Here is a 24,184-nt window from a genome sequence, read left to right on the forward strand (position 1 = left end):
AATACCGGCTCTGTGGGGGTCCTATGGGGGTCCTGACCATTGAAGAACAGCATGAAAGGGGGTAACAAAGCATGCAGAGAAACAGATGGACTACAGTCAGTAATTGTAGAACTACAAAGTGCTTCTATATGGTAAGTGGAGCTGATAAAATGGATATTTATATTTACATGTTTGTACTGGAGTATCGTGATTGATGATGAAATCTCTTCTTCATCAGCTCATTGTGGTGCCTTATTGTGTCATCATCATCACCATCATCATCATCTTATTCTTCATCATCATCATCATCATCATGTATTCACCCTCTCGTTGTGCAGTACGTCGTGTGTAAGTGTTTCATCCACTTATTGTATTGTAGCTGTCCTATAGATCACTAGAGGTCAGTAGTGAGGCGCTCGGGTGGTGCAGCGCTAAAGTACGCCAGTCCACTACGTATGCCAGTATGCCAGGGTTCGAATCTCAGCGGTGCTATCGGCTGGTCGGGCGTCTGCGTGGAGGTATGGCTGAGACAGTCTAGCCAATGGCTAGGCTGTGTCGACCACCTACCTGACCGGCTGATAGCACTGCTGAGATTCGAACCCTGGATTCCCGGTGCCACCCGAGTGCTTTCTATAGGCTGTTTAGTGTTGGACACTGTGCTTTATACCACCTAACTCAATAACCCTCCTTTACTTCCTGTAGATTTGGGCGTGGCCTCGGAGCTGGCGTTCATCAAAGAGCCCCACGATGTCATCGCGGTGAGGGACCGGCCCCTGATGCTGGACTGTGAGGTGGAGGGTGAGGGCCCCATCACCATCACCTGGCGGAGGAACGGCGTGCCCGTCAGCGCGGGCCCCCGGCTGGCCGTGCTGGGTAACGGCGGGCTCCTGATCCGGAACCTCCAGAAACGGCGGGAGAGCAACGAGACGGACGCGGGCGTGTACGAGTGCGCCGCACAGAACCGCTACGGGATGCTGATCAGCCGCAGAGCGCGGGTCCAGTTCGCATGTGAGTGGAAACGGGGCCGGGGGGATTTAGTGCTTTAGTTTTAATTTAAAATAATCTAAAAAATCTTTAAAAAAATAAAAATAAATAAATAATAAATAAATAAAGTTAGTAGGAGCAGCTGATAAAAATATTTGTAATTTTTAGGCTTTCATTCTAATTATTTTTTAGTGATTAATTAATTTATTTATTGATTGATTGATTGATTGATTTATTTATTTACTTCATGATTTATTTATTTATTTATTTATTTATTCAGTTATTTATTTATTTATTGATTTATTCACTCAGTTATTTACTTATTTATTTACTTTATGATTTATTAAGTTAATTATTCAGTTATTTATTTATTGATTTATTTAGTTATTTATCAGTTTTTTATTGATTTATTTATTTACTTTATGAATTATTGAGTTAATTATTCGGGTATTTATTTATTGATTTATTTATTCAGTTGTTTATTTATGCAGTTATTTATTGATTCATTTACTTTATGATTTATTGATTTATTTATTCAGTTATTTATTTATTTACTTTATGATTTATTTATTTATTTATTCTCAGTTATTTATTTATTTACTTTATGAATTGAGTTAATTATTTGGGTATTTATTTATCGATTTATTTATTCAGTTATTTCTTTATTTACTTTATGATTTATTGATTTATTTATTCAGTTATTTACTTTATGATTTATTGATTTATTTATTCAGTTATTTATTTACTTCATGATTTATTGTTTTATTTATTCAGTTATTTATTTACTTTATGATTTATTGATTTATTTATTCAGTTATTTATTTACTTTATGGTTTATTGATTTATTTACTCAGTTTTTTATTTATTTACTTTATGATTTATTTATTCAGTAATTTATTTATTTGCTGTATGATTTATTTATTCAGTTAGTTATTTATTTACTTTATGGTTTATTGTTTTATTTATTTAGTTATTTATTTATTGATATATTGATATATTTATTGATTGATTGATTTAATTACGCTATGGTACACGTATCGAATCGTTTGCTCTGTTTGCAGCTCTTCCGAAGTTTCATACCCACCCGGAGTCCATGGCAGTAGATGAAGGAGGGGTGGCACGACTCCACTGTGCCATCAACGGGATTCCTGAGGCGGGCATCACCTGGGAGAGGAACAGGACCACCCTCAACACAGACGATGAGAGGTTGTGTACCCACCCACACCCACACACGGCTTGTTTACGTGTGTTTAACGTGTTTTTATGTTAAATTTAAATATCGTTTTAATTACAAACCTATTTTGGGGTTCCCCTCTGTACAGGTACACGTTACTACCCAACGGTATCCTGCAGATCACCGGCGTGCGTCACGAGGACGGCGGCTTCTTCCGCTGCATGGCCAAAAACATCGCCAACACGCGCTACAGTCATGAGGCGCAGCTCACCGTCACCGGTACGACCCATAGTCCTGTTCCTAACTCCTTAATTCAGTTCTGATTCACTCCTGTCTCACATCCTTCATCTCTCTCTCTGTGTTCCTGTGCAGGGGCCGCGTCCCGATCCTACAAAGAGCCGGTGATCCTCTCGGGCCCTCAGAATCTCACCATTAACATCCACCAGACGGCCATACTGGAATGCATCGCCACGGGGAACCCGCGGCCCATCGTGTCCTGGAGCAGGCTGGGTACGCCCGCCACACCCACACCCGTCGCTCAGACGTTATAGCTTCAGATCTCACTCACTCACTCACTTTCTTAACCGCTTATCCAGTTAGGGTTACGGGGGGGGGTGCTAGAGCCTATTTCAGCTTTTCAATGGGCGCAAGGCACACAGTAACACACAGTAACGCACACACACATTCACCTATAGGGCAATTCAGTGTCTCCAATTAACCTGACTGCATGTTTTTGGACTGTGGGAGGAAACCGGACCTCCCAGAGGAAACCCACGCAGACATGGGGATTGAACCCAGGACCTTCTTGCTGTAAGGCGACAGTGCTACCCACCGAGCCACCATGCCACCCCAGCTTCAGATCTATAACGTTATACTATCTCACATGTACGTTCCGTTGTTTCCTGTGTGTGTGTGTCTGTCTGTGTGTGTGCGTGTGTGTGTGTGTGTGTGTGTGTCTGTCTGTCTGTGTGTGTGTGTGTGTGTGTCTCAGACGGACGCTCGATCGGAGTGGAGGGGATCCAGGTTTTGGGGACGGGTAACCTCATGATCTCGGACGTCTCTCTTCAGCACTCTGGAGTGTACGTCTGCTCGGCCAACAGACCGGGCAGCAGGATGAGACGAACCGCACTGGGACGACTGGTAGTGCAAGGTAGGGCTAAAGTCACGAGTCTTTAGGCTAGAGTCCGAGTCAAGTCATGAGTCAATATAATCTACACAAAACACAGATTGTAAATGTAGCGTAAAAATAAAGAAATAATCTGTAAGTTCAGATAAAAACAACAACAGATTAGCGAGTGTATTTAGCCGTTTTACTTCGTGTCTTTACTTTCCTCCTCATTGTGTAAATGAATGTAATTTCTGTAACAAGAAGGTTCCAGTTAAAAGCTTCAACTGATACGTTTTGTTTTCATTACAGAACAAAAGCGCTCGATAAATCACGGCACAGCGGCCAAAATCCCAAACACGGCAAAAACCATCATAACCGCTGCTTACCTTAGCTTCTGTTCTTCCAGATGCTATTACATTTATAAGCGTGCGTCCCATTAGGAACAGAATCCGTTATTTTGTAAATGTGCTTATAATTAAAAACCTCCAAACTTTTCCCGGTGGTGAAGTAAAACAGGAAGTGGTTAGAAAGCCGATCGAGCGTTTCATTACCACGTCATCTGTGTGACGCAAACTGAATAAATGCAGATAACAGCATTTCTTACTAACAATTACAATCAGAAGCTCTGATTGGTTCAGAAAGCGTCTTTCAACCATTAGCACCGATTCTGTAGGAGCGTTCCATTCACCCCGGTTGTTCCTGTGAAGTGCACTACGTAGGGTATTCCACCATTTTAAGTGAGATTCAGATCCAAAGGTAACAAGAATGTTGAAATGAAGTGAACTTCAGACTGTGTAGGGAGTAGGGAGCGACGCTTCATCACTACGCCGGGAGCTGGCTGGAACATTTACACATTGCGTGCGTTGCGGGTATTAATATATATATATATGCTGACACTAGGGACTCGAGTCCCCATCTCTGCCTGAGGCTAACTGTGTTAGCTTAGTAAGCTGAAACTGCGGTGATGTAAAGTAGAGCGTCTAAATAATCTGCCTTATGAGCTCCAGGTCTTATTAGAATCCTCTCTACTGAGGAGCTGATCAGGTAGGATGTAGACGGAGCAGGGCGGGTCGCTAGGTTTTCAGACAGACCCAATGACTGGATCTCTACACACTGATGTAAATGAGAGCAGGTTTGCTGTTTTGGACCTGGCTGTGACCTCTGGACTGAGCTGACCTTCATCCAAACCCCCTCATGACCCTCATTTTACATTTCCATGATTAGACAGACTGGAACTAGGACTCCAGCTGGACATTTATACCCCCCACCCCCCTGCCCATCTTCTTTACCGAGGAGGAAGGGGGTTATTAAATTATACAGCGAGCTGCACGTATGAAAACGACCACAGTAATTGTGGATAAATATTACTGATATTTAATTGTATGAGATGAATGAGTGAAATTCCAGATCTACACGCACGAAAAGCACAGAAACCAGAACAAAGGTTGCATTCAGGTCCCAGATTTTCCTCTCTTCGGTTCTTATTCAATCAATTCCTGCGTCCGTCTGCGTCGCCGGGTCCTGCGGTGGCCGGATAACAAATCCTCTCACGTATTGATTTCGCTGGTTGAGGAACAAAGAGACCCGACCGACCCCGTCACTCAGAGATAAACACGGAACTCTAAACACACTCCAGTAACACTTTAACCCCCCAATAACACGTTTGGCTGTTTTATTACTGCTCGTTGAACCTGACGAACACGATTCTGGTAATAATATAATAGTAATATAATAATGAGCATTATTATAATAACAATCAGGTTTAACCCTCGTGTAGTATATACAGTGTATCACAAAAGTGAGTACACCCCTCACATTTATGCAGATATTTAAGTATATCTTTTCATGGGACAACACTGACAAAATGACACTTTGACACAATGAAAAGTAGTCTGTGTGCAGCTTATATAACAGTGTAAATTTATTCTTCCCTCAAAATAACTCAATATACAGCCATTAATGTCTAAACCACCGGCAACAAAAGTGAGTACACCCCTAAGAGACTACACCCCTAAATGTCCAAATTGAGCACTGCTTGTCATTTTCCCTCCAAAATGTCATGTGATTTGTTAGTGTTACTAGGTCTCAGGTGTGCATAGGGAGCAGGTGTGTTCAATTTAGTAATACAGCTCTCACACTCTCTCATACTGGTCACTGAAAGTTCCAACATGGCACCTCATGGCAAAGAACTCTCTGAGGATCTTAAAAGACGAATTGTTGCGCTACATGAAGATGGCCAAGGCTACAAGAAGATTGCCAACACCCTGAAACTGAGCTGCAGCACAGTGGCCAAGATCATCCAGCGTTTTAAAAGAGCAGGGTCCACTCAGAACAGACCTCGCGTTGGTCGTCCAAAGAAGCTGAGTGCACGTGCTCAGCGTCACATCCAACTGCTGTCTTTGAAAGATAGGCGCAGGAGTGCTGTCAGCATTGCTGCAGAGTTTGAAAAGGTGGGGGGTCAGCCTGTCAGTGCTCGGACCATACGCCGCACACTACATCAAATTGGTCTGCATGGCTGTCACCCCAGAAGGAAGCCTCTTCTGAAGTCTCTACACAAGAAAGCCCGCAAACAGTTTGCTGAAGACATGTCAACAAAGGACATGTATTACTGGAACCATGTCCTATGGTCTGATGAGACCAAGATTAATTTGTTTGGTTCAGATGGTCTCAAGCATGTGTGGCGGCAATCAGGTGAGGAGTACAAAGATAAGTGTGTCATGCCTACAGTCAAGCATGGTGGTGGGAATGCCATGGTCTGGGGCTGCATGAGTGCAGCAGGTGTTGGGAAGTTACATTTCATTGAGGGACACATGAACTCCAATATGTACTGTGAAATACTGAAGCAGAGCATGATCCCCTCCCTCCGGAAACTGGGTCGCAGGGCAGTGTTCCAGCATGATAATGACCCCAAACACACCTCTAAGACGACCACTGCTTTATTGAAGAGGCTGAGGGTAAAGGTGATGGACTGGCCAAGCATGTCTCCAGACCTAAACCCAATAGAACATCTTTGGGGCATCCTCAAGTGGAAGGTGGAGGAGCGCAAAGTCTTGAATATCCGCCAGCTCCGTGATGTCGTCATGGAGGAGTGGAAAAGCATTCCAGTGGCAACCTGTGAAGCTCTGGTAAACTCCATGCCCAGGAGAGTTAAGGCAGTTCTGGGAAATAATGGTGGCCACACAAAATATTGACACTTCAGGAACTTTCACTAAGGGGTGTACTCACTTTTGTTGCCGGTGGTTTAGACATTAATGGCTGTATATTGAGTTATTTTGAGGGAAGAATAAATTTACACTGTTATATAAGCTGCACACAGACTACTTTTCATTGTGTCAAAGTGTCATTTTGTCAGTGTTGTCCCATGAAAAGATATACTTAAAAATCTGCAGAAATGTGAGGGGTGTACTCACTTTTGTGATACACTGTACATATAGTATACACTGATCAGCCATAACATTAAAACTCCACTTACCATATAGAAGCACTTTGTAGTTCTACAATTACTGACTGTAGTCCATCTGTTTCTCTACATGCTTTGTTACCCCCTTTTCTCATGCTGTTCTTCAATGGTCAGGACCCCCACAGGACCACCACAGAGCAGGTATTATTTAGGTGGTGGATCATTCTCAGCACTGCAGTGACACTGACATGGTGGTGGTGTGTTAGTGTGTGTTGTGCTGGTATGAGTGGATCAGACACAGCAGCGCTGCTGGAGTTTTTAAATACCGTGTCCACTCACTGTCCACTCTATTAGACACTCCTACCTAGTCGGTCCACCTTGTAGATGTAAAGTCAGAGACGATCGCTCATCTATTGCTGCTGTTTGAGTCGGTCGTCTTCTAGTCCTTCATCAGTGGTCACAGGACGCTGCTCACGGGGCGCTGTTGGCTGGATGTTTTTGGTTGGTGGACTATTCTCAATCCAGCAGTGACAGTGAGGTGATTAAAAACTCCAACTCCTGTGTCTGATCCACTCATACCAGCACAACACACACTAACACACCAGCACCATGTCAGTGTCACTGCAGTGCTGAGAATCATCCACCACCTAAATAATACCTGCTCTGTGGTGGTCCTGTGGGGGTCCTGACCATTGAAGAACAGGGTGAAAGCAGGCTAAAAAAGTATGTAGAGAAACAGATGGACTACAGTCAGTAATTGTAGAACTACAAAGTGCTTCTATATGGTAAGTGGAACTGATAAAATGGACAGTGAGTGTAGAAACAAGGAGGTGGTTTTAATGTTATGGCTGATTGGTGTATATACATATATACAAGTCTTACCCTCATGTAGTGTTTACATTCTGTATACGCCCCTTGTTCCAAGATATATATTGCACCCACTGCAACCCTGACCATGTAGAATATCAACCAGGCAGTGAGGAATAAGCTATTCATGAAATGATAATATAATGTGGGTGCAGCGATGCAGATGTCACACACACACACACACACACACACACGTGAGGTTCATACACTGACTGATGCTCATGTTTAAATGTCCAGCACGTCACACCATCTGCCTGCTTTTCCCACACTGCCTCACTGGGTTCAGTCACCCCCCCCCCCCCCCCCCCCCCCCCCCCCCCACACACACAACCCCCCCCCCCCCCCCCCCCCCCCTCCCCAAACACTTGAACTTGAGCAGCTTGTTTGTGTGTGTTTGAATGGCCCCGGGTTCGGTGAGCTGATTTGCATGAGATGAGAGAATGTAAATGAGAATTAGTCATGGACTCCGACCGCTGTCTGCTGCCCTCCGCTGCCCTCCACCCGTGTCTGTGACCCAACACACCCGGTGCTGGGTGATATGGGAACCAGGCTGGACATTCGGGTGCAAATTAAAAGAAAAAAATTTGAAATTTGGAATTTTAGTCAATCAGGATAGAATAAATGTACAAAAAAACTGTATAGAAACGCAGGATGTAGAATTATGAGCAATATTTAAAAAATAATAAAGTAAATCTGTATAAAATAATACCAAAATCATTTATAAACACTTCCAGATGTTACTGATTTATTTTATCATTTTTTATAAATATTTATTTGTTTTATTTTTATTACCACCACACAGCAGATTTTGCATGTTCACCTTACTATAAAAAAAACAAATAAAACACGGCTTCTAAAATAAATCTAAAAGTAAAACCGTTACATGAAATGTTTCATTTTGCATCACTGACACATGTTTATTTTTATATTTGGTTGCACAGAAATGGTGAAAAAATATTTAAATTAAAAACAAATATATTTAATATTTTATTTAATTATTAAAAATAGTAAAATAATATTTTATTTAATTATTAAAAATAGTAAAGTATTTTATTTAATTATTAAAAATAGTGAAGTATTTTATTTAATTATTAAAAATAGTAAAGTAAGTCTGTATAAAATCATTTATAAACACTTCCAGGTGTTACTGATTTATTTTATAAATGTTATATTTTTTACTTTTTTTATTTTTTATTACACCCTAGGAGATCTTGCATGTTCACCAAAAAACTACACAAAACTCACAAAACTAATAAAAAAGTAAAACTGTTTGACATTTTTGTGCACAGAAAGAGTGAAAAAATATTGTATTTAAAATAGAGGATGTAGAATTACGAGCAATATTTAAAAATACTAAAATAAATCTGTATAAAATTGTTTCTAAACACTTACAGCTGTTACTGATTTATTTTGTACATTTTTTATAAATTTTTATACTTATAAAAAACATTTTTTTTATTATTGTCACACTGCAGTAGATTTCGCATGTTCACCTGACAATAAAAACCCTAATAACTAATAATCACTGACACGTTTTTTGATATTTGTTTGCCCAGAAATAGTGAAAAATTGTTAAATTAAAAACAAATAGATTTTATATTTTATTTAATTATTAAAAATAGAAACGTAGTAATGTTTTATTTATATTTAATATTTTATACTTTATTTTTATTACTGTGACTTTGCATGAAATTTAGCATGTTCACCCTACAATAAAAAAAAATAAAACACTGTTTGTTAGTCAATCAGTATAACAGAAATGTAGTATATATAATGCAGTCTATATAAATATATAATTATATAAATAATAGAGTTGGAAGGACAATGGACGGGCAGGAATAACAGAATGGAATAATGGAGCTGAAGGAGGAGGGGTGGAATAAATGTGTCCCGGTGAAGAATCACCTCTCACCCCTGACCCCTGACCCCATCCTGACAGGCCTCTAGGAAACCATGTGTAATATCAGTGTGGGGGTGGGAGCGTGAGTATCGGGGGCATTAATACGCTCGGTCTTCTGGGACCGCGGGCGGCCTGTGGGCGACATACAGCTCGACAAATGGACGGAGAATGAGCGGAGGGGTAACGAAGTCCCGGGACGATACGATTCCGTCCACTCCCACGTTTCCTGTGACCGTGAAGTTCACGGCTACCTTTTCACCGTGATACGTTCACAGAGACGCCGCGGCCCGTAACGAGACCCGCGCTCCGTCCGGTCCGCCTCTGTTTGCCCAGCTATTCCAGTTTGAAGAGCTCTTCTCTGGACCCCCTTACCCTCGCTGTCCGGCTATTAAAATAAGCGCTGAGCACACACACACACACGGCTCAGTGTGTGTGTGTGTGTGTGTGTGTGTGTGTGTGTGTGCTTTAGGCCTCACTCGAGGTGTGTAAATACAGTGGAGTGGTTTCTATTCACGCTCGTGATGGGCTTTGGGAGGAGAAGCAGGAGAACTTTCACCTCCTTACAGAAACACACACTTCAGAAACACACACTCGCTCTCACCTCATATTTACGTTTACGGCATTTAGCAGAACCTTTTATCCAAAACGACTTCCTAAGCAATTGAGGGTTAGGGGCCTTACTCAAGGGCCCAACAGTAGTGTGGTTTGAACCAGCAACTTTCTGCTTACTAGTCTAGTATCTTAACCCCTAGGCTACAACTGCCACCTTACTGGGTTTATGACGTATAAAATATACCTATTTGTTAATTAATCATCGATAACCGCTTGTTTACGGATAGCGTTTTTAGCTTGCTCAGCTAAGATTAGCCAGAAGCACCTTCCACCCTTCCTCCACGTTTATCTAAGAGAATCCAGCTGAACGTATTGATTAACAGGCAGTTATTGATTGGTTTGCAAGGTTATAAGGTTTAGAGTTGAGGCTGCTGCTGTTCTTTCAGGGATATTTAACGTTACCTGAGCATGAGCTTGTCGGACGTCCCATTTCAAAAACAAACAGTGGTAAAATAGAGTGTCCTCACAAGACTTTGAAGTACGTCTGTGGGAATTTGTGTCCATTCAGTCTAAAGATGACAGCATTCAGATGGCTGAGCGCTGATGTTGATGTTCCAGGTCATTTCAGAGCTGTTAAGTGGCTTTGTGTGCTCTGTGTACAGGGGCACAGTCATGCTGGAACAGGAAACGGCGTTTTCTAAACTGCTGCTGCAAAACTGGAAGCATATGATTTCCATTACAGTGTTGATTTATTACACCTGTTAGCAATCACTGCAGTTTGAAAATTAGAAAAATACTTTTGGCCATATAGTGTTTCAGTTCTGGACAACCATAATAATTTATTTATGTATTAATTTATTTATATTTATGCATTTATTTTGTATTTATTTATTTACTTACTAATCTACTTACTTTTTATTTATTTATTGGCATCTACTGAATTATTCCAAAACACTTCTTTATATTTATTTAATTTATATTTATAGGTATTAATTTATTTTTATTTATTTATATTTATTTATTTATTTTACTTACTTACTTTTTATGTATTTATTTATTTATCTATTGGCATCTACTGAATTATTTCAAAACACTTTTTGATTTATATTTATTTAATTTATATGTGTATGTATTAATTAATTTATATTAATTTATTTATTTGTGAGTTTTTACTTACTTTTTTACATTTATTTTTTTATTTATATCCATATGTGTTAATTAATTAATATTTATTTTTATTTATTTATTTATATAATTTTTTTACTTACTTACTTTTCATTTATTTCTTTATTTAGATTTTTTACATTTCATTTATTTATTTAATTATTTATTTATTTAATTACTTCTTTATTTATTTAATTCTTTATTTATTTTTATTTTTTACTTGTTTTTTTATTTATTTATTTAATTATTTATGTATTTATTGGCATCTACTAAATAATTTATATTTATTTATATTTATTTATTTGTATTTATTTGTATTTATTTGTATTTATTTATTTTTTACTTACTTACTTTTCACTTATTTATTTTATTATTTATTTATTTAATTATTTATTTACTGGCATCTACTGAATTATTCCAAAAAACACCCTTTTGTTCCCCTGCAGCTCCTCCCGAGTTCCTGCAGTGGCCGCAGTCCGTTTCCAAACCAATAGGGGGCAGCGCGGTGTTCACCTGCCAGGCTCAGGGGGTCCCAGAGCCGCGCCTCATCTGGTTAAAAAACGGCAAGATCCTCACCCCCGGAGACAACGTTAAACTCACCAATAACAACAGGTAACCCTGCCCTCCTCACACTCCGCCCACACGTTTCCATGCCGACGTCCGTATCCATGACTGACTGTGAGCTCTTGTCGCCCTGCAGCACTTTGGCCGTGACCAGGATCGCGGCGGGAGACGAGGCCATCTACCAGTGCATAGCGGAGAACAGCGCCGGCACCAACCAGGCCAGCGCTCGTCTGGCTGTGTCCCAATCGGAGAATCCGCTCCCCGAGGCCCCTCAGGACCTGAGGGCCACGCCGCTCTCGCCCACCTCGCTGCAGCTCAGCTGGAACCAGCCTGACGCCCACGACACTAACGGCATCATCGGTTACGTGCTGCACATCCGCATGCTCGGAGGTTCGAAAGATAAACAACATATATATATACTGTATATATATAAATATAATAGTATAACTCAAGTGTTACCCTAGTGTGTCCAAAAAAGCTCAATTTAGTTTGTCGTCCTTTCATTCAAATGTGCAGGCAAATAATAAAACGAAAAGTCGCATTTTCCTCCAAATTTTTATGCATTTTCCCCCCAATTTCCTGCAAATTTTTAAGCATTTCACCCTCAATATCATGCAAATTTTGATACATATTTCCCTTTAAATTTTTATGCATTTCCCCGTCCTACAATTTTTTTTACACATTTTCCCGTTATCTCCAAATTTTTATAAATTTCCCCTCAATTTCCTCAAATTTTTAAGCATTTTCCCCTCAATTTCCTCAAAGTTTTTTACACATTTCCCCCCAATTTTCTTTACATTTTTATACATTTATCCCATTTTCCTCAAAATATTTAGCATTCCCTCCCAATTTCCTCCAGATTTTACACGTTTTCCCCCAATGTCCTCCTAATTTTTAAGCATTTCCCCTCAATTTCCTCCAAAATTTTATACAATTTTCCCTCAATTTTCTTCACATTTTTAGACATTTCCCCCATGTCCTCCAATTTTTTAAGAATTATTATCTGAAATATTTAGTCAGATTCATCTCACAAATAAACATTAGAAGTATAATGAATGAGCTGTCATCTGCAAAAGTTTGATGAATTTTTATTGCATCAATTCTAATCAAAAATACCATTTTTGAAAGTAAAATTCGTGGGCTTCCACCACCTCTGTTTATGGAGTTTGATGTCCAAGATCAGAACCTGCGCGTCAGAACTATTGATCTTCTGTTGCGCTCTGAATCTTACAAGCTTGAACGATTCTACGTTATTTCTTCTCCAGAACCGGACAGTAAGGAGCTCCAGGAGGCCGTGAGTAAGGACACGTTCCAGCACGAATTCAGTAACCTGGAACCAGCAACCACTTACTCCATCTACCTGAAAGCCTACTCACCTCTGGGTGCCAGTCAGAACTCCAACACTGTCACTGCTACAACACTAGGGGGCGGTAAGTCATCACCAGAGCTACAGAGGTCCAGACAGGACCTCATTTCAGCCCTGGTCTGTGTTAGGATGGTCACTTTCATAACCCCCAAAATAAGGAAATCAGACCCCAGAAAAAGGACAAATTAAACCCTTATTGATATAATGATTAAAATCTAAAGCTGATTCGAATCATCGATTTATTTAAAGCTTTAATATTCACAACAAAACCAGGAGGGAATATTAAGGTACTTTTGTGTTTATTTTTAATATAATCTGTCAAATTATGTCTCTTGATGGATGAACAAAAGTATTGGGACACCCCGTCTAATGATTGCATTTACTGTAGCTGCTCACAGGTGTAATAAATCAGTCATATAAAGGAAACGACATGCTTCCAACTGGGCAGCAGCAGTTTAGGGAAGGTCCTAAATATATAAATAAATATGTAAATAAATGAATTTATAAATAAGTAAGTAAATATATAAATAAATATGTAAATAAATACATAAGTAAATATATAATTAAATTAATATATAAATAAATATGTAAATAAGTAAATATATAATTAAATTAATATATAAATAAATATGTAAATAAGTAAATATATAATTAAATTAATATATAAATAAATAAATGAATTCATAAATAACTAAGTAAATCTATAAATAAATATGTTAATAAATAAATATATTGGACACCTAAACAAATTCCCATACACAGCCACACTGTTGTTAAAGCTGAAAAGATCACAAATATTTATATATATATATATATATATTTATATATTTATTTATTTGTATTTTCAGCACGTAGCAGACGCATTTATCCAAAGCGACTCACAGTACCGACAGTTTGAGGCAAGCAGTTGAGGGTTAGGACCCCAACAGTGGGCTTGAACCAGCAACATTCTGATTACTAGTCCAGTACCTTAACTTGCTTTTTTGATCAAGGGTAAAAAGCTAATGCATTAGTAAAAAGGATGAATAAATCCAGATGTTTATACTGTATAATATTTAGATTAAATTAAAGCTCACTCTATGTTAATACCACTTATGTCCAAATAGCTCACGGTCAGGCGTCCAAATACTTTTGGCCGTCTAGTGTGTAGTGTGAAATGTTCTGTAATGTTTCCTAATAAATTAATCGGGTGACCGATCGTTCTGTTCTGTTCTGTGCAGTTCCCAGCATGCCCAGTTTCTTCACCAAGGTCCTGAACAGCACCGCCATGCAGGTGTACTGGGAGCTGCCCAGTAAACCAGGGAAGGTGGAGGGGTTTAAACTGTCCCACCGCGTGGTGCCTCAGGAGCAGTTCGGGCCGGACGAGCGCTTCCCCGGACACATCAACACACACACCATCTCACACCTCGGTTAGATTCGCACACACACACACACACACACACACACACACCATCTCACACCTCGGTTAGATTCGCTCACACACACACACACACACACACACACACACACACACACACACATCAACACACACACCATCTCACACCTCGGTTAGATTCGCACACACACACACACACACACACACACACACCATCTCACACCTCGGTTAGATTCGCTCACACACACACACACACACACACACACACACACACACACACACATCAACACACACACCATCTCACACCTCGGTTAGATTCGCACACACACACACACACACACACACACACACCATCTCACACCTCGGTTAGATTCGCTCACACACACACACACACACACACACACACACATCAACACACACACCATCTCACACCTCGGTTAGATTCGCACACACACACACACACACACACACACACATCAACACACACACCATCTCACACCTCGGTTAGATTCGCTCACACATACACACACGCACACACACACACACACACACACACACACACATCAACACACACACCATCTCACACCTCGGTTAGATTCGCACACACACACACACCATCTCACACCTCGGTTAGATTCGCTCACACACACACACACATCAACACACACACCATCTCACACCTCGGTTAGATTCGCACACACACACACACACACACACACACACACACACACACACACATCAACACACACACCATCTCACACCTCGGTTAGATTCGCTCACACATACACACACGCACACACACACACACACACACACACACATCAACACACACACCATCTCACACCTCGGTTAGATTCGCACACACACACACACCATCTCACACCTCGGTTAGATTCGCTCACACACACACACACACACACACACACACACACATCAACACACACACCATCTCACACCTCGGTTAGATTCGCACACACACACACACACACACACACACACACACACACATCAACACACACACCATCTCACACCTCGGTTAGATTCGCTCACACATACACACACGCACACACACACACACACACACACACACACACACACACACACATCAACACACACACCATCTCACACCTCGGTTAGATTCGCTCACACACACACACACACACGCACACACACACACACACACACACACACACATCAACACACACACCATCTCACACCTCGGTTAGATTCGCTCACACACACACGCACACACACACGCACACACACACACACACACACACACACACACATACATCAACACACACACCATCTCACACCTCGGTTAGATTCGCACGCACACACACACACACACACACATCAACACACACCATCTCACACCTCGGTTAGATTCGCACACACACACATACATCAACACACACACCATCTCACACCTCGGTTAGATTCGCACGCACACACACACACACACACATCAACACACACCATCTCACACCTCGGTTAGATTCGCACACACACACATACATCAACACACACACCATCTCACACCTCGGTTAGATTCGCACGCACACACACACACACACACATCAACACACACCATCTCACACCTCGGTTAGATTCGCACACACACACATACATCAACACACACACCATCTCACACCTCGGTTAGATTCGCAAGCACACACACACACACACACATCAACACACACAACATCTCACACCTCGGTTAGATTCGCAAGCACACACACACACACACACACACACACACACAAGCCAAGAATGACTTCAGATTTTGGAACATGTTTTTGGTCATAGCCTAAGCCCCTGATTCCTCTGGTATTTTCTGTACTGTATGACAGAGAGCTCGGCGGTGTACGAGATCCAGCTGGTAGCGTTTAACGGGAACGGCGACAGCATCGGCAACAAACGCCTGGTCTCGCTGACTGATGCTGGAACGGGAGGCAGGAACAGCGCTGGTGAGATCAAAGCACAATTTGGGATTTTTAGCCGTTTTTATACACCATGAACAGATTCTGTATAAAAATATAAAAATATATAAATAAATATATAAATAGATAAATATATAAATAAAGAAGTAAATAAATAAATAAATAGACATATAAATAAATATATAAATAAATATAGAAATAGATATATAAATAAATATATAAATAAATATATAAATAAATAAATAGATAAATATATAAATAAAGAAGTAAATAAATATATAAATAGACATATAAATAAATATATAAATAAATATATAAATAAATATATAAATAGATATAGAAATAAATATAGAAATAAACATAGAAATAAATATATGAGTAGATAAATATATAAATAAATAAATATATAAATCGATATATAAATAAATATATAAATAAATATGAGTAGATATATATATATATATAAATAAATAAATATATGAATAAATATAGAAATAAATATATGAGTAGATATATATATATATAAATAAATAAATATATGAATAAATATATAAATAAATATATAAATAGATATATAAATAAATATATAAATAAATATGAGTAGATAAATATATAAATAAATATATAAATAGATATATAAATAAATATATAAATATATATATAAATAAATATATGAGTAGATAAATAAATATGTAAATAAATATATAAATAAATATATAAATAAATAGCCTGCAGCAGCGTTTATTAACCCTTTGATGCACAACCTGGGTCAAAAGTGATCCAACTGAGTTTTTATTTTCTATATCTTTGCAATAAATTAATTTCAACATTCAAGCTTCCATGAATTCCTCAATCAACTTGTTTTTGATCATCACAAATCCTTATTTCAGTTTTATATTTTTTGCTTTTTTATTAAAAATCATTTTTGTATCATTACCCTTCTAATGCACAACATGGGTCAAAAATGACCCTTATGTATTTACTATGGAATTTGACAGGAACTACTGACATTTGTAAGTGTTTGTAGTCAAAAACATATTTACTGATCTTTTGAAAGACAACCAAAGATTCGGCCCTTGAATCTTGAATATGTCCAATACTATTTGCTTGCAAGCTGTTTACATATTCTAGTATAGATAGCTTTTATTAGCTAAGACAGCAAATACATGAATAACTGACAAATGTGCATATGAAAATATTCTGGAATGGATGAATATGGGTCATTTTCCACCCATGTTGTGCATTAGAAAGGGTTTTCTTAGCTTGTGCATCAAAGGGTTAAGAACCAGACTGTAAATAATCGGTGTTCTCTACGACCCTCCCTTCCTCAGACCAGCCAATCTTCATCATGTGGACGCAGTTCTGAAACTAAGCTTTGATCTTTTATTTTTCGTGTGTGTGAACAGGAGGGCAGAGCGTGTGTAACTGCAGACAGGATGGCGAGAGCTCTATCACTGGCATCGTGGTTGGCATCCACATTGGCATGGCCTGCATCATCTTCTGTGTGCTGTTCCTGGTGTTCGCGTACCGTCGCAGGTGAGCCGGCGTTCCTTCACTCAAACGCCTCGAGCTTGAGCGCTTCCACACCTCATGTGTTTGATCTGTGTGTGTGTGTGTGTGTGTGTTCGAGCAGCTCGTTGTGTGGGAAGGGGACGCAGGACGACTGGAGCGTTCCTCAAACAGAACCACCGGGGGGCGTGAGAGACACAGGGCCGAAAGAAAGCGCCGTCCGCACGGCGGAGGCGATAGAGCTGACCCCTCAGGTACCAACCTACACTACGCTATACATCCAAAAGTATGTGCACACCTGACTGTAAGCTAGTTGGGCACTGGTCTTTGCAGCTATAACAGCCTCCACTCTTTTAGTATGCTTTTTAAGAACTTGGAGTGTCTCTATGAGCATTTGTGCCCGTTTTGTGAAAAAAGCACCAGAGTGAGGACAGGCACTGATCTTGGACATGAAGATCAGGCCTCCAGTCAGGGTTCCAATTCATCCCAAAGGTGTCAAGCTACACCATAATGGATCTTGATTTAACTGGAACAGAGGAGGGCCTTCCCTAAACTGTTCCCTCGAAGCTGCAAGAAAGGAACAAACGAGGCTGAACCCCAAATATGAGGAGTGGTGTCTATGTATGCTATATGGCCAAAAGTATTTGGACACCTGAGATCATTTCTATGTGATCTTTGAAGAAGGCTTTTTAAATAGACTTTCAAGTATGTCTGTGGGAATTTGTGCCCATTCAGTGGAAAGATGATCAGTTGGTGTTCCGGTTTGTCCCAGAGCTGTTGAGTGGTGGCTGAGGTCAGGACTTGTGCAGGCCTGCCCTAAACTGTTGACCCTACAGTGTAAAAAAAGAAATAGATGAATATTTAAATAAATAAATGATTATAAAAATAATAATTATATAAATAAATAAATATATAAATAATTAATTATATAAATAAATGTATAAATAAATAAATAAATTTATAAATACAAATAAATACATAAATAAATATATAATCAAATAAATATATAACTAAAATGTATATAAACAAATTACAATTATATAAATAAATAAATCATTATATAAATTAGGGCTGTCAAACGATTAAAAATTTTAATCGCGATTAATCTCAGAATTTCATATAGTTAATCGCGATTAATCGCATTAAAAAAAATCTGTGTAAATGTTATAGAAAACAAGGATTTTTAAGTGAAATGTTACAATTAAAATGGTGAACACATTTTATGCTAAATGTACTAATGTTAAAAACTGCTGGGACAAGAGAAAACTGTAAGGGAGTTTTATTCACTCACATACTAGGCAGTAAATGTCAGATTGTAGGTTAGAATTTCTCCATCAGCAAACATTGTAGATCAGCGGTGCTTTAGGTGGGATAAGGCGTAGTTATTGTATCAGACTTGTCTGTGGTTGTATCGTGACGATGGTTTGATGGACGTTTCTACACGAAGTGAGTGTGTTTTGACCCTTTGGGGCTTCCATAGTTTATGAACTAACGTGCTCGACTCAGCTTTCCGGTATTCGGTACAGAAGAAGAAGTTAATTAAGTGTAATAAAGTGTTCTGCTCCCGACAACTTGTGAATATAGCGTGTATTTATTTCTTTATTATGCAAGTGCATCACTACCACGATCGGTTACATTATGTTAACAAACCGCAAATGAAAAACGGTGGCAAGTCCGACATTAAAACGTTTGTTCTACCAGTCAAGTGTCAACATGAACTAGAATTTGCGTTAATGGCACTAATTTTTTTAATCGCGTTAAATTGAGGTCGCGTTAATGCGTTATTATCGCGTTAACTTCGACAGCCCTAATATAAATACATTATTATATAAATAAATAAATATATGTATATAAATACATTTATAAATAAATAAGTAAATATATAACTAAATAAATATATAACTAATTAAATAAACAAATATATAATCAAATAAATATATAAATAAAAAATTATATAAATAAAAAATTATATAAATAAATGAAAATTATATAAATACATTAATAAATACATAAATAAATAATTATTTAAATAAATAATTATATAAATGAATATATGTATATAAATAAATCTGTAAATAAATTAATAAGTATAAAAATAAGTAAGTATATAACTAAATAAATATATAACTAAATGAATATATAACTAACTAAATAAACAAATATATAATCAAATAAATAAATACAAAATATGTAAAGTATAAGTATAAGTAAATGAACGTATACACAAATAAATGTATAATAATAAATTAATTAATAAATAAATATATAATTAAATATATATAATAAATAAATAAATAATTATATAAATAAATACATGTATATAAATAAATGTATAAATAAATAAATAGGTATAAAAATAAATAATTATATAACTAAATGAATATATATCTAACTAAATAAACAAATATAAAATCAAATAAATAAATAAACAAATATATAAGTAAATAAATGTATACATAAATACATGTATAATATAAATAAATAATATAAACAAATATATAATTAAATATATTTATATATATATATATATATATATATATACAGTGTATCACAAAAGTGAGTACACCCCTCACATTTCTGCAAATATTTTATTATATCTTTTCATGGGACAACACTATAGACATGAAACTTGGATATAACTTAGAGTAGTCAGTGTACAACTTGTATAGCAGTGTAGATTTACTGTCTTCTGAAAATAACTCAACACACAGCCATTAATGTATAAATGGCTGGCAACATAAGTGAGTACACCCCACAGTGAACATGTCCAAATTGTGCCCAAGTGTCAATATTTTGTGTGACCACCATTATTATCCAGCACTGCCTTAACCCTCCTGGGCATGGAATTCACCAGAGCTGCACAGGTTGCTACTGGAATCCTCTTCCACTCCTCCATGAGGACATCACGAAGCTGGTGGATGTTAGACACCTTGAACTCCTCCACCTTCCACTTGAGGATGCGCCACAGGTGCTCAATTGAGTTTAGTCCATCACCTTTACCTTCAGCTTCCTCAGCAAGGCAGTTGTCACCTTGGAGGTTGTGTTTGGGGTCGTTATCCTGTTGGAAAACTGCCATGAGGCCCAGTTTTCGAAGGGAGGGGATCATGCTCTGTTTCAGAATGTCACAGTACATGTTGGAATTCATGTTTCCCTCAATGAACTGCAGCTCCCCAGTGCCAGCAACACTCATGCAGCCCAAGACCATGATGCTACCACCACCATGCTTGACTGTAGGCAAGATACAGTTGTCTTGGTACTTCTCACCAGGGCGCCGCCACACATGCTGGACACCATCTGAGCCAAACAAGTTTATCTTGGTCTCGTCAGACCACAGGGCATTCCAGTAATCCATGTTCTTGGACTGCTTGTCTTCAGCAAACTGTTTGCGGGCTTTCTTGTGCGTCAGCTTCCTTCTGGGATGACGACCATGCAGACCGAGTTGATGCAGTGTGCGGCGTATGGTCTGAGCACTGACAGGCTGACCTCCCACGTCTTCAACCTCTGCAGCAATGCTGGCAGCACTCATGTGTCTATTTTTTAAAGCCAACCTCTGGATATGACGTCGAACACGTGGACTCAACTTCTTTGGTCGACCCTGGCGAAGCCTGTTCCGAGTGGAACCTGTCCTGGAAAACCGCTGTATGACCTTGGCCACCATGCTGTAGCTCAGTTTCAGGGTGTTAGCAATCTTCTTATAGCCCAGGCCATCTTTGTGGAGAGCAACAATTCTATTTCTCACATCCTCAGAGAGTTCTTTGCCATGAGGTGCCATGTTGAATATCCAGTGGCCAGTATGAGAGAATTGTACCCAAAACACCAAATTTAACAGCCCTGCTCCCCATTTACACCTGGGACCTTGACACATGACACCAGGGAGGGACAACGACACATTTGGGCACAATTTGAACATGTTCACTGTGGGGTGTACTCACTTGTGTTGCCAGCTATTTATACATTAATGGCTGTGTGTTGAGTTATTTTCAGAAGACAGTAAATCTACACTGCTATACAAGCTGTACACTGACTACTCTAAGTTATATCCAAGTTTCATGTCTATAGTGTTGTCCCATGAAAAGATATAATGAAATATTTGCAGAAATGTGAGGGGTGTACTCACTTTTGTGATACACTGTATATATATATATATATATATATATATATATATATAAATAAAAAATTATGTAAATAAATAAAAAATAAATAAACAGCCTGCAGTAGCGTTTATTAAGAACCAGACTGTAAATAATCGATGTGTTCTCTCTCTCTCTCTCTGTGTTCACAGTCTGAGGGCGGGGCAGCGGAGAGCCAGGCTGCAGGGGCGCACTGCCAGGTCCTCATCGAGGAGCAGCCCGGCTGCCAACAGGGCGTGGCACGGGCAACTACACAGAGCACAGGCACGGGCTAATTACCCCGTCTGAGACCCAAACTTTTTATTTTCTCAGCCCCCCCCCCTTAGAACTGTGTTTGGCCACTCCATCTCACACTGTTCACCAAAGCCTTAGTCCCACACACACACACACACACACACACACACACACACACTTATGTTATACACACACACACACACTTATGTTATACACACACACACGTATGTTTGTATTAGAGAATATACTGCAGTTACTGAATGTAAACTGAACTAAACTATATATTTAGGCGTCACCACACCGGATCTGCTCCTCATACCAGATTTTATTCTCCCAATTTAGTCATAGCCAGTTCCTCTTCCTCTGCTGGATCCAATGGTGTACGAGGAGGGTATTTTCTCCTGACACGCCCTCCCTCCGACGTGTTCGCTCTCCACCGACCCCTTCTTATTGGATCGGCGCGTGATCTCCACGTTCCTCCGCTTCTGTACAGGCGCCTCGGGCTACTAGCCAGGGTCCTTACACAGTGTCAAAGACCCCGCCCCCCACCCACGCCCTGTCTTTTCCCACCCACGCCCTGTCTTTTCCCACCCAGCAGACTATGGCACCATTACAAAAGTAACAGACTGTGATTGATAATTGGCTGCAGTGCTGCAGTTACGACCTCTGCTGGCAGATCGATGGTACTGCACAGAGACGGGGGATAATGGAGATCAGTGCGTGACTCTCGGTGCGCGATACGGATCTTCATATGAATCCGCCTGGTGCTACTGCACACGTGTCTGAGGTCTGAGGGGCAATACGATAGGGGAATTGGATACGACTAGATGGAAAACTGGGAGAGAACCAATTATAAACATTATTTCTATTATAAATGTCACTTGTATTTATTTACTTTATGATAACTTATATTATTATTATATATTTTATATATTATTAGCGGCCTTAACGTGACACACGTGTGTAGCGCAGCTCCGATCGTAGTTACGTCGTTAGACTGTTAAATTCCGTCGTAGCCTTATAAATGTGACCCATTTTGAGTGAGATGGAGTGGAACCACCCCACCCCCCCTCGTCCAACCTCTTTTCCCAAAATTTGTACCCCCTTCTCCCCTACACCAAAACACGTAACCTCCAAAGATAGCTACCTCAGCCTGACGAGAACGTCGGAGCTATCAGGGTGAACCGTCCGCCTGCCGTGCTGCTGGTCTAGCATATCTACCTCTAACGAAAGCCTCGGGTACGAGCCTCGCCCGCTTTTGACGACCCGTGCTGCCCCGCCGATGCCTTTCGCCCGCGTCCGCCACCGTGACGAACTCTCACTCTCTCACCCGTACTGCACATGCTCAGTGGATGCCGGACCTTCGAAGAGGAGCGGCTCCTCCTTCAAACAGTTCAACTAAAATAACTAGTAGGAAAGAACGGACTAAACGAGCACGCCTGGTGTTCTAGCGCTTTCCTACTAGCACACGCAGGAGAACCGGCGGTGGACTTGGAGTTCTGATGCTTTTAATAATGTACTAACCCTTTCCAGGTCTCCTCCAGGTCTCCTCTGTGTTTAACCTCCAAAAAACCTCATGAAAAGCAAGTCGAACGATTTCCAAAGATGCTAAACTCTGATGCTTTTCCTTGATATTTTCTAGTCCTCTAGTCTTCGCTCCCGTCGCCGTGTTCCGCAGGCGGCCGTGATAGTTTTATAACCAAACTTTAACTCCAGCTTCCCGTTAACCAAAGCAAGAAAAGAAACCTCGAACCCTGTCGAGTTCTTCACGCTTAGTTCTGATCTTTAAAGCCTTTACTAGAACGTAGAACCTTAAATGATGACTGATGAATATCCGCTATATTTTCATACGTCGGTACGAGAAAGGAGCCGGACCTGCCAAATAACTTTTATACTTAATGAATTAATAGTGAAATGTGACCAAATACCTCATAA

At 39.5% G+C, this 24,184-nt stretch overlaps 1 protein-coding gene across 1 annotated transcript; it reads left to right on the forward strand.

Annotated features, from left to right (window-relative positions):
- Positions 1-442: 442 nt before the first annotated feature.
- Positions 443-22,290, forward strand: LOC134310041 (immunoglobulin superfamily DCC subclass member 3). Its single transcript, XM_062991557.1, has 14 exons — positions 443-497; positions 682-987; positions 2,025-2,169; positions 2,286-2,416; positions 2,510-2,647; positions 3,129-3,287; positions 11,575-11,740; positions 11,829-12,082; positions 12,958-13,122; positions 14,279-14,467; positions 16,287-16,403; positions 17,783-17,912; positions 18,010-18,139; positions 22,168-22,290. Exons 1-14 carry the CDS (start codon positions 443-445, stop codon positions 22,288-22,290), a joined length of 2,208 nt encoding a protein of 735 aa, XP_062847627.1.
- Positions 22,291-24,184: the final 1,894 nt, after the last annotated feature.

This window comes from Trichomycterus rosablanca, chromosome 3 (genome assembly GCF_030014385.1).
Source record: "Trichomycterus rosablanca isolate fTriRos1 chromosome 3, fTriRos1.hap1, whole genome shotgun sequence".
Lineage (NCBI taxonomy): Eukaryota > Metazoa > Chordata > Actinopteri > Siluriformes > Trichomycteridae > Trichomycterus > Trichomycterus rosablanca.